General features: G+C 35.5%; 2 protein-coding genes and 1 pseudogene across 2 annotated transcripts; 2 read left to right on the top strand and 1 right to left on the bottom strand.

Moving 5' to 3' along the window:
* Positions 1-1,392: 1,392 nt before the first annotated feature.
* Positions 1,393-3,323, top strand: LOC107477595 (uncharacterized). Its single transcript, XM_016097644.3, has 2 exons — positions 1,393-2,454; positions 2,815-3,323. The coding sequence occupies exons 1-2, from the start codon at positions 1,465-1,467 to the stop codon at positions 3,154-3,156; spliced, it is 1,332 nt and encodes a 443-aa protein (XP_015953130.1). The 5' UTR covers positions 1,393-1,464; the 3' UTR covers positions 3,157-3,323.
* Positions 3,324-3,456: 133 nt separating this feature from the next.
* LOC107477635 (transcription factor bHLH81) lies at positions 3,457-6,749 on the bottom strand. Its single transcript, XM_052258127.1, has 6 exons — positions 5,788-6,749; positions 5,574-5,687; positions 5,385-5,450; positions 4,016-4,084; positions 3,905-3,926; positions 3,457-3,850 (listed from the first exon to the last, which is right to left on the bottom strand). Exons 1-6 carry the CDS (start codon positions 6,133-6,135, stop codon positions 3,813-3,815), a joined length of 657 nt encoding a protein of 218 aa, XP_052114087.1. The 5' UTR covers positions 6,136-6,749; the 3' UTR covers positions 3,457-3,812.
* A 962-nt stretch (positions 6,750-7,711) lies between these two features.
* The window catches only part of LOC107477594 (uncharacterized), an 8,896-nt pseudogene continuing 4,250 nt past the window's right edge, over positions 7,712-12,357 (top strand).

Below are 12,357 nucleotides of genomic sequence, written 5' to 3'. Positions count from 1 at the left end.
TTGCAACGTTAAAAGAAAAGATAACGATGTAGTTCACACCGTAAATAAATAATAAGGTAGATACTGATAATTCAATATAACTATATGATTGTAGCACACAAAAATATGATCTTTTATGAATAAATAAATTTAGTTATTAATTTATATAATTTAGATGGTATTTACATTTTTAAATTGTATTATATATTTGATCTTTGATCAGTTTTAATGCTAATTTGGATTGTTTTTTCAATAAAAAAATATTTAAAAAAAATATGTTTATTTAATTTAAAATTTATTTAAATATGTCTTGAAAAAAGTACTTTTTTTTTTAATTTTACTTTTTCTAAAAATTAACAATATTTTACTTTTAAAAAAATATAAATAAAAAATATTTTTAATACTTAAATTTTTTTAAAACATCTATCTAAACAAAAATAATTTTTTTATTAAACATTTTTTTATAAAATAAAAAAATAAGCACTTCTTCGAAAATTAATACAAACTAACCTTTAATGTATTGATTTTTTTTTTACCATTAATTTTTTAGTTTTCTAACCGTGTCAACTCCTTTATTTTTTAAACATTGTTGTCAAATCTTTTATTTCCTAACTAACTTGTATAGACATTTTGAAAACATGAAAATAAAATTTTTAATATAGCCTATTTTTTGTAAGAATAAAATTTTATTAATTAATTTTAATAAAAAGAATAATTTCATGATATGGGTAAAAAAATAAGAAGATTATGTCTTTCAAATTCAGTTAAAGAAGTCAAGTATAATAAATAGTATTAAGAGTAGGTCAATTTAATTCTAAAAATTTAAGATTGGACAATTATATTTATTTAATACTTAATATGTATTTACTGAATTAAAGGCGTTAGTGAATAATAAATTAATTATTCAATTTTTTTAATGTTATCTCTTAGTGATAAATCAATATAACTATAATTAATTATTTTAAAATAATAATTTATTTTATATTTAATACTATATAAAAATTATTAATTTAATAAAAAATTAAATAACTAAAATTATATATTTAATAGAAATATAATTTTATATTTTAAAATATTAAAAATATATTTTAAAAAATTAATTAAATATATTTTTATTATTTTTAACGTTTAAAAATGGATTATTCAACTCTCTAGTAAAAATATAAGATAAGAGTTAAGAGATTGATTCATCTAAGAAAACAGTAGAATGTTGTCATAGTGCACTCACACTCGTCCAGCAAACAGACTTCTTTGATCTCGACACGCTAAGGGTTACGTGGCCACTTCAGGTAGAGCTATGACACGTGTTTCCACCTGATTTCATTCCTGCATACAACGTGTCAGTTACATTGCAGTGTTGCAAACCACCGACTTCTGCATATTCCAAAAACCGAAACAAATCTCCAATCTACGCCATCGTATATACAACAATACTATCACATCGTTCAACCTTCAAACTCCATTTTTTTATTTCCAATAGTAACAATGATGAACGTATTAGCTTTGAGTCTGTTTCTAACTTCTCTTGCAGGAGCAGGCTTGTTCTCTCCCACTCCGTCCGCAGATCAAAAGCAAGCAGAAAGCACCATTGTCAAAGAAGGCCATCGGGTTGTCGTCGTTGAATTCGATGGAGATGGTCATCAGAACACCAAAATCTCCATCTCACCGGAGCAGCACGTAGATTCCGACCCCAGTGGTGTTCTTCTCAACACCGCCAAGGAGAAGATGAAGGAGGCGGCATCCGTTCTCCCTAACGTGGGACAAGGATTATCCTCCCAAGCACATGATGCCGCCTTCGTCCACGCTTCCAAGGACCTCATTTGTGATGCCTACGGAAAGTGCAAGCATAAGATAGCCGGTGCCGTGGAGAAAGCCAAGGACAAAGCCCATGACGTTATCGACCTAGAGAGAGAGTCGTTGGCGAGGAAGAAAGAGGCGGCGCGTGGTGCAGTTGAGAAGGCCAAAGAAACCATTTACGATAAAGCTCATGACGCGAAGGAGTATACAAAAGAAGCTGTGGAGAAGGTAAAGGAACACGGGCAAACCGCCACGGATCATGTGGTTATGAACATCACGGAAGGAAATGATATGCTTTTGGGGGTTCGGGTAGCCATGAGGCGAGTTGCTGCTGAATATTTGGGATCCATGGACTATTTGGATTCATTGATGGGTGTGGCAGATTTGATGGGGTTTGCAACTGCTTATGGACTGTGTATTTGGGTTACTTTCTTCTCAAGCTACGTGCTGTCGAGGGTTATGCCTAGACAACAATTTGCGGTGGTACAAAGTAAGATATACCCTGTATATTTTAAAGCTATGGCTTATAGTATTGGGATGGCTTTGGTGGGCCATGTCTTTGGCCATAGGACCAAGGTACTCTCTCGTAAAGCTGAGATATTTCAAGCTTATAACCTTCTTGCTGCGGTTTTCACTGTTTTTGCCAATTCTGTTTACTTGGAACCTCGCGCTACTAAGGTATATAACCGTACTTCCTTCCTTCATTCATTTAGATTACAGACTAGTTCTCTGCTGACACTTAAAACCAACTCTCTTTCTTGGAAATATCAATGACAATTAATGATTTCATATGAGAACTTCAGGATTGATGTTTTCCACCTTCGTCTTTTGGTATTGAAAGCCATTAAAAACATTTTAAATACACAAACAATTTAAGGTTTATATGGTGTTGAAGTAAATCATAAAAGAGAATGTGGAATCATGTCTCTGCTTATTTTTCATATACATATCAAGATTTACCTCGTTGAGATTATAATGGTATATCAGGGAAGCTTTTTAAGATATGATATTAATTCAATTTTTCTTTTTAATGATTAGCTGATGTTCGAAAGGATGAAACTGGAGAAAGAAGAAGGAAGGGGAAGAGAGGATATGACTGGTGAACATAGCAGAATAGAAGAGCATCAACATCAGCACAGTACTGCTGATCCTAATGAAACCGGCACCCCAGCCTCGGCCTCAGGAGCAGCAACGGCCTCAGGAGCAGCAACACCCACACGAGGTGCAGAGCAAGATGCATTCAGATCGAAAATTCTCAAGCTTAACGAGAAGCTGAAGAAGTTGAATTCATACTCCTCCATCTTAAACATCCTCACTCTCATGTTTCTTACTTGGCATCTCATCTATTTGGCTCAGCGTGTTCATCACGGCCCATGTTGAGCTAAAAAATATTAGCAGTAATGTTCCTGTGAAGATACATGTTTGTAAATGTGTGCTTTATGTTTGTGATGACTAGTGTAGTAAATCCGTAGATTTATATCTTTCATAGTTCATAGTTTATAGTATGTTTATGTTTACAAAGTAAGTTGTAATGTTTTTTTTCCTCATGATTAATGTGTTATATCAATGAGTTTCATAGTATGGATCATGCTTTGAATAAAGTGACGGTTACATTACCTTCAATCTTTGGTCGGAACTTGGAAGTGACCCATTTGGTTTGCACTTTCTTCACTGTTCCTACATCTATTTGTTTGAAATTAATTAAATGATAAACAGAGCTGCTTTCAGAATTAATTCGCCTTTGATGGCTAAGTAAGTGTCACAAATTTGGTCGGATGAAAATATGCAAATGACGCAAAACTACACTGAGCAACGAAAGGGACTTCTCTACTGAAGTTAACTTCTCTACTGAAGTTAATTCATCAAGGAACTCGTTGGGGCAGTCGAATGTAAAAAACTTGCAAGGCATTTTCAGGTCTTAAAAGAATTAAGAACCACTCAACATGATCTTATGTCTAATCTGTTGATTCTCATTGTATGCGAATGCAAACACAAAGCAATCTACTTATATCTATCTACTCCTTTGAACCACACAATTACATCTCCCTACTCCTTTGAACCACACAATTACATCACACAAAGCAATCTACTTATATCTATCTACTCCTTTGAACCACACAATTACATCTCCGTTGCTGCTCCGATAGTTCCTGCAATATATATTACAAGTTCATCAATGTAAAATCACTACTCTACTCACAAGGATAAAAGATTTAATAAAAAATAAAATAAGATGTACCTCAATTTGCTTTTGGAGAGACTTGACATAAGCTACTGCCTCATCTAACATGTCTGCAGTATTAGTTTGCTACAAGAACCAAGCCATCATCAAATCAATATAACCAAAGATTATCACATATCATCTACAAGTAAACCCAAAAGTCCAAGATTTATATTATATAACTTATCTTTATGTTATTTAGATTTTTTTCATTAGTAATAATGTAGACTCAATTACAATTAATCTTGTAGTATGAGTACATAAAGAGTACATAAAATGTAATCATCTTCAAAAAATAATTTGTTGAGGTGGTTACACCTTATATACTACTTATGTAGTCCTAATATAAAATTAATTCAATTGAGTCAAAGATTGTTGCTAATGGAAAATAATCTAAATAATATTTTACAACATAAATTAATACATATATACCTGTGAACTCTTGTTTATATTTGAATAAAGGAAAATTAACTAAACTGCAGAATCGAGATGAGAGTTAAAAGACAATAATAGATAAAAACTCCAAAGAAAAACAGAGCAGAGAAAAACAAATACAAAACAACAATGAGACCTATAACAGGAATGTATATTTGTTGGAGCTGATGTTTCAAGAATTTAGTAGCATAGTACTCTAACAAAATTTCTAGTCTTTACAGAACAAGTTTATTTGTTCCAGAATTCGCAAGCCATTTCACAGTGTAAAAAGGTAAGTGGCTGACACACAAATATAGAGCTATTTGTATCCATAAAAAATCCTTTGTACCCCCATTCCATACATTATTCTTATCTTTTTTTGTACACCAAAAGCACAATTTTGCTTGGAATTTTTTTTAATTACCAGATTGAATCGAATCAGTAAATGAGTAAGAGTTAAATATTTTATTTATATTGTATGTACCGAAAAATATTAACAGATTGTTTGTTGTAAAAAGTTGGTTCACATGCAATTTTTTTTTCAAATCCTAACTTGTCATTCTATTTTATACATTTATTTGACTGAAATCTTCTCTGCATTTCATTATTTCATGTACAAACAATAATATTTACTAAATTCTATTCGGACATACTCTGCAACATTATTAATCACACATGGTAATGTAATAAATACCACTAGAAAAAATCTTCCCTTCAAATTATATAATTGAAATGAAATGATTACAAATCCATAAAGTAATATTATTCCAAATAAACTGCACACGAGAATTCACTTGAAAATGAAGTGAAGTCATGCATTTTGTTTGACATTCCAAAAGAATAGTTTTAGTCTCCACCTATGACTAATCTCAATATAATCATGGCAGTCGCAAAAGCATAAAATCTGAAGTTAACAGCTGTGGAAGTAAATTACTAAGCAAGAAGAGTAGTTTAAGATGAAAAGTACACTAACCTTATCCATGTTTGGCACAAGTTCCTGCAGCTTCCTGATACGATCACTGATACGAGTCCTCCTAACCTGCACCATGAGAGTCCGAAAAAGAAGCAACAAGAACGTGAATTCTAAGTAAAGGCCTCTTTAGAAAGAGAATTTGATAAATGTGATGCTGCAACTGCACATGTATGGCAAGATTGGACTTACCCTTTCAGCAATACTCCTAGGATGAGTAGCACAGCCACGCTTTGCTCGAACTTTCCAAGGCACAGAATCCTTCATAATCTTATTCTCCACTTTCACCCCTCTCTGCTTAATTTCCTAATACATCACCAAAATATTTGAGATAAGTTAAAAGACATCAAGTTAATAGCATGAAATAAGTAAGTAATAAAAAGAAAGAGTAATAACTGATTTGAACCTGCGGGATTGGATTATTCGCGCTGCTGTTATCCGGAGAAGCGTAGGCGTAGTCGTAGTCGTAGTTGGAGGATACGTATTGTTGAGAGTAGTCGAATACAAAATCGGCGGGAGAACTATTGTGGCGGAAAACCCCGCTTGTGTCACCGGAAAGAAGCTGAGTGAATCCCTGCTGGTGGATGCTGCTGCTGCTGCTATTCAACGCCGGAGGATCAGCTTCTTCTTCTCCTTCTCCTTCCACTTCTTCCTTGACAAAAATTGATTCTAACCAGCTCGCTGGAGTTGAACGGAACCTGGCAACACCACCGCTGCTACCACCACCGCCACTGCCACTACTACTGGGCTGCATCGTCAGAGCCTCAATCCTCAACTTTAGCCTCAGGAGTTGCTGTGTTGCTGGTAAGTTAATGAATAAGGAAGGATTCTAGGTTTTAAGTCAATGATGTGTTGTTGTTGGTGGTGTTCCCTGAGGTTGGAGTAACGGAATTGAAATTGAAGAGGGTGGTGGCCTTTTTGTTTTCAACATATATTCTGCACCTACTAATTTTAGCCCTTTTTAACACTAAATCGGTAAATCCACACACATTAAGCATGCAACATAAATTTTTATTACAATAAAAATGAGATTAGAATGAATACAAACAGGAACTCTAGGTTTTTGTTTAATCTGTGTTCGGTGATGTTACGCAAAAGCGGACGCTAGAGTGCTACACTGTTCGCTTTAATCTTGCCTGGTCTCTTCATGTTCTTCATTTCCATTTATGGACCATCTAATGTGTGGCATATTTGCATGATGAACGGTGGTGGATGCAGTATGTAGGGTCCAACAGCCGCAAAGTTATACACTGCAACTTGTGAAGGAAAGGATAGGATAGGGCATTCGCTCTTCTACTCGCTCACTATCTCTCACGCGCCTTCGTTTCACGCTTGTCTCTGCCCGCTTAGGTGCATGTACTGAAAAGAGTTTGCTGCTTATTATGCATCTTTATAAACCTCTATTACCTTAATTTATTAGCCAAATAAACGCTACCTACTAACTAGTTGTATTGTTTTGTTTTCATGTGTTGGAAATATGGCTGCTTGCAAATTGCAATATTGTTGTCATTTTCTGCAATGCCTTCCATGACCAGCTACCCCTTCGTTTTTATTCTTGGGGGCAAAACTTCTTTATTAATAGACAAACCTGGATCCCCAAGCCAGCAGACATTTGATACTATTTATGATAGAGTGGTTCAAAGATGACTATTTTAATTTGAGGAAGTTTAGAACAGTAACTTTTGTATTTTGTAGTCAGCACTTAACCATAAAAAAAAGTAAGTAATCTCTTATTATGGAATATAATCTCACACTATTAAAAATATTATTGATAATCAATTGATGGTTATAAAATACAAAAATTATTGATCTTCTAGTACTCTTTTTTTTAATTTAATTAACAATTTCGTTAAATAACCAATAGTGATCAATTATCAAAATATACATGAGTCAAATTATCAAATTGGGCCAAACTTTATATAATATATATAATTATTAGTCTTTAAATTAATAACATCACCTTTGGATTGGGAGTAAGTTAAGACTTGCGTTTTTCTCCCAGTTTTGAATCTTAAAATTTTGGAATTAATTCCAACATTTTCAGCATGATTGCATCGTGGACTAGAACGCATGATGAACCAATTCGATGATTTGAGACATTTTGCAGGCGCAACATGCAAAGTAATAAGAGGGCCTGAAATAGCAATTGGCTCATTTTGGACCTTCTTTTAGACCATAGATATTTTTTTTTGAAAATCAATTAATTTTTTATTTATTTAAATAAAAAACTTAGCTATCTTGAATTGGCTTAGTGATAAGTTTAGTAATCCTTTTAAGAGGATTGTTGTGCACGTGATTTGCAAAATAATTGGAAAGCAAACCTTGACTGTATTACTCCGGCAAGTATGCGTATGTCTGACTTTCCTATGTTTTATTCCGACGTGACTAATTGCCTTGATAATGAATGAGTACAGTACGTTTCAGTCCTCCATTCCAAACTATCGATGGCCATATCCGAGGAGGCTTCCTCAGCATTGGAAGCTCCTCTGCTTGCTGACACTGATGATACCGTAAACGGCGCCGTTGACTACAAGGGACGACCTTCCATCAGATCCAAATCTGGCTCTTGGAGATCTGCTCGCTTTATCATAGGTATGTATCTACGTATTTTCCTTCTTCCTCGCTCTTGAATTCTCGTTCCTACAAGTTAACGATTCAGTTCAATTAATTGTTCTTCAGGTGTGGAAGTGGCAGAGGGGGTGGGATTCTATGGAATTCAGGGGAACCTGATATCGTATCTTACAGGGCCGCTGCAGCAGAGCATGGCGGCCGAAGCCGAAAATGTAAACATATGGTCGGGAGCATCCTCCCTGCTTCCCCTCTTTGGAGCAATCGTCGCCGATTCCTATCTTGGACGCTACCGCACTATCATTCTCGCCTCCCTCGTCTACATTTGGTCAGTCTCACCGATATTCTCCTTTCTCCCCTCCTCTGACCTAAAATACTCCATCTACATACACTAATCACAATTAGTAAGTAATTAAGCGATTAGCAAATGCTGTGAGTGCACCTTTAGTAATTTGTAGTATGCCCCTGTCTTCAAGCTTTTAATCTATCCATGCATGTCACTATTGTGTTGTTAACTTGTTGTCATCTAATACATTTTCATTGCTTCTCAAAATGTGTTCGTACCTATGGAAGGTTACGAGCTGATGAGTTTTTGGGGGACCTGACGTGAGCTGTGTGGACATCAGGCCGGGAGGGCAGTCAGTAGTGCGCTTAGGATGATTGTAGATTTGTAGTGATCCAAAAATGTAGCTTACCTCGAGGTTCTCCTCACTCTGTATTATACTGCTGCTATGTAACCGTCAGGCATTTCAGAGAGTCAGAACCTGAAAAAGAAGGATCAATTTTGGGTTATTATGTAACTTTTTACGCTAATCTTTATAATAATTATCAAATATAAATGACTGGGGATAGGATCGTTAACAATATCAGCTATGCTTCCTTCTCTCAACAATCCGGAGTGCCAAGTTGGCAGCAAACTGGGATCATGCGCAACTGAAACTCAAGTAATCTTGTTCTTTATCTCACTTTATCTGGTGGCCATTGCACAAGGTGGACATAAGCCCTGTGTTCTGGCATTTGGAGCCGATCAATTTGATGAACAGCATCCAAAGGAGCTCAAGGATAGAAGCTCGTTCTTTAACTGGTGGTATTTCACAATGTGTGCAGGTAGTATGGGAACTCTTTGGATTTTGAACTATATACAGGACAACCTTAGTTGGGTCGTTGGATTTGGAATCCCTTGTGCGGTGATGATCATTGCATTGCTTGTTTTCATTCTTGGAACATGGACTTACAGGCAAAGGCCATGGCAAGAGCCCTTTTCTCAGAATTGGTCGTGTCTTTGTTACAGCTGCGAGAAATCGGCAAGCAGAAAACTAGTGGAAACTAGTGGAACACTCCCTCCTCAAATTTCCCAACAGTTCAAGTAAGGATTAAAGCATGCTAATTTCATAGTCCTTTATTTTATTAAAAATTTTAAGTAGTCTTGAAGCAGCAACTACCACCACAATGAAATACTTGAGTTTTGCTTCTACATTAAGCGTTGGAGGCTTGGAGCATTAAATTGTTATTGAACCGTCATCTTGCTCATATCCGAATGTTTTATTTGCTTCTAGTTTTAACTATATGCCATGCCATCTGAAGCTGCCTGAATCTATCCTAGTGTAATTGTGTACATAGAGTAACATTATTAGAACAAATCTTTGTTTTTCCTACTCTGATATTTCTATATAGCCTCATTTCTTTGGATATGAAATATCATAACTCCATTGATGAATTTTTCAACACTGGCAGCTTCCTCAACAAAGCATTATTAGCACCAGACTGTTCCATCAAAGAAGGGAACGTCACGTGTAGTGTCGTGGAGGTGGAAGAAGCAAAGGCAGTACTAAGGCTGGTTCCTATTTGGGCAACAACTCTGCCGTTTGCTATTGTGTTTGCTCAAGCCCCTACCTTCTTCACGAAGCAAGGATTTACGTTGGATCGCACCATATTTCTGGGCTTTGACATACCTGCTGCTTCTCTTCAAACGCTTATTGCACTTGCCATTGTTGTCATCAGTCCCATCTATGACATTTGTGCCAATAGCTAGAGCCATCACCAGGCAAACCCTCCGGCATCACAATGCTACAAAGAATTGGGATTGGGATTTTTATATCGATATTTACTGTAATATTTGCGGCTCTTGTTGAGATGAAAAGACTGCAAACAGCACAAGAGTTTGGTCTTGTTGATGAACCGGATGCAACCATTCCCATGAGTATGTGGTGGTTGATTCCCCAGTACCTCTTGCTTGGAGCTGCAGAAGTTTTCACCATGGTTGGTCTGCAGGAGTTTTTCTATGATCAGGTTCCCGATGAACTACGAAGCATGTGTCTTGCTCTGTACTTGAGCATCTTTGGTGTGGGAAACTTTCTAAGCGGCTTTCTGATTTCGGTTATTGAAGGAGTGACAGGCAGAGATGGACATGACAGTTGGTTTGCTGATAATCTGAATAAGGTGCATCTTGATTACTTCTATTGGCTACTTGCTGCCCTTAGTGTCATCGGATTTACTCTCTTCATTTGCTTTGCAAAATCCTACGTTTATAATCACAAACGGATTTCTCGAGGATAACCCACTTATTGTTTTTTTTTTTTACTTTTTTCTCGTTTTGCTAGGAGGAATAATTATTTCTACTACTGAAGCGACTAAGGTTTACCCAACCCCTAATCCCCTATACCACCAACTATAATTTTTGCCAAAGGTAGTAAGAGGAGGGGGAGAATAAACACATTTCAAACTCGAGTGAGATTTACAGGAGACTTCATGGTTGAACTGTATGTTCACTGCACAAACGATAGACATTTTATGTAAAAGTAAATTGCAATTAGATTAAATTTGGATTCATTGTCCATGTATCCAATTTCCACATGCGTATGGCATTGGACATCCGTCAGTACAAAATTAACCCAAATAATTAGGCATGGGACCTACATATATTGCCGATATTTATTAAAGTTGAAAGGGTCAATTTCATAGAAAGGCTTATCATGTGGACGTGGTTGGTGTATTTCAACTTTTCAAGCAACCATATAATAAAGGAAGGGGATAAAATAAAAGGGAAAAACAAAGTTATGTCCCAATGTGCATAGGTTTTAGAATACTTTATATGGGACTTTTATACTTACTAATTTTTACAATGCAAATTTAAACGTAATAAATATGCTTTTTAAAAAGGTGATGTTTTCTAATTTGTAGATAACTGGTTTTTTAAATAAAAAAAAAATAATAATAAAACCGTTAGCGACTAGACTCCCTACTCCTACTTGGTCTTAGAGTTGTCGTTTCCAGTTTCTAAAAATAAGAAATAAAGAACTGTATGATACATGATTTGCAAAAGAATTGGAAAGCAAACTTTGACTGTATTACTCCAGCAACTATGCCTTTGTCTGACTTTCCTAACCTTTTATTCTAACTGTGACTCTACGATTTTTAGTATGCCATGATGATGAGAGTACAACACACCGGCACCAATTAATTCTTCAGCTTCAGTCCTCCATTCCAAACCATCGATGGCCATATCCGGGGAGGTTTCCTCAGAATTGGAAGCTGCTCTGGTTGCTGACACTGATAATACCGTGAACGGCGCCGTTGACAACAAGGGACGACCTTCCATCAGATCCAAATCTGGCTCGTGGAGATCTGCTCGCTTTATCATAGGTATGTATCTACGTATTCTCCTTCTTCCTCTCTCTTGAATTCTCGTTCCTAAAAGTTACCGATTCAGTTCAATTAATTGTTCTTCAGGTGTGGAAGTGGCAGAGAGGGTGGCGTTCTATGGAATTGAGGCGAACCTGATATCGTATCTTACGGGCCCGCTGAAGCAGAGCACGGCGGCCGCAGCCGAAAATGTCAACATATGGTCGGGAGCATCCTCCCTGCTTCCCCTCTTTGGAGCATTCATCGCCGATTCCTACCTTGGACGTTACCGCACTATCATTCTCGCCTCCATCATCTATATCTTGGTCAGTTCTCATCGCTAACCTGGCCCCCTTTCTCCCCTCCTCTAACCTAAATATCTATTTGACTATCTACATACATTAATCCTTATTTATCAATCCCTTCGTCCCTTTTTTTTCCTTTCAAAGTCACATAATTTTATTCATGTTCATAAAATAAAAAAAATATATAGGTGTCCATATATCAAATCTTTCGTCCCTAAATTAAGCTATTTTTAAAATAAGATATAGCTAATATGTGTCTGCAAACAGGTCACATGATAAGTTTGATCTTAAATTTTTTTATTCAATAAATATAAACTAATATATTAAAAATTTAATTTTTTATATTTTAATAAAAAAATTTTAATTTATAATTTTAATATGTGTATTTAGAATACAAAATAAATAAATTTTTAAAAATATGTAAATATTAATATGTTATATTTTTAAAAATCTATTAATATTTTTTTATAACATCTTTAATT

Source organism: Arachis duranensis, chromosome 3 (genome assembly GCF_000817695.3).
Source record: "Arachis duranensis cultivar V14167 chromosome 3, aradu.V14167.gnm2.J7QH, whole genome shotgun sequence".
NCBI lineage: Eukaryota > Viridiplantae > Streptophyta > Magnoliopsida > Fabales > Fabaceae > Arachis > Arachis duranensis.
This window is presented reverse-complemented; position numbering and strand designations above follow the sequence as displayed.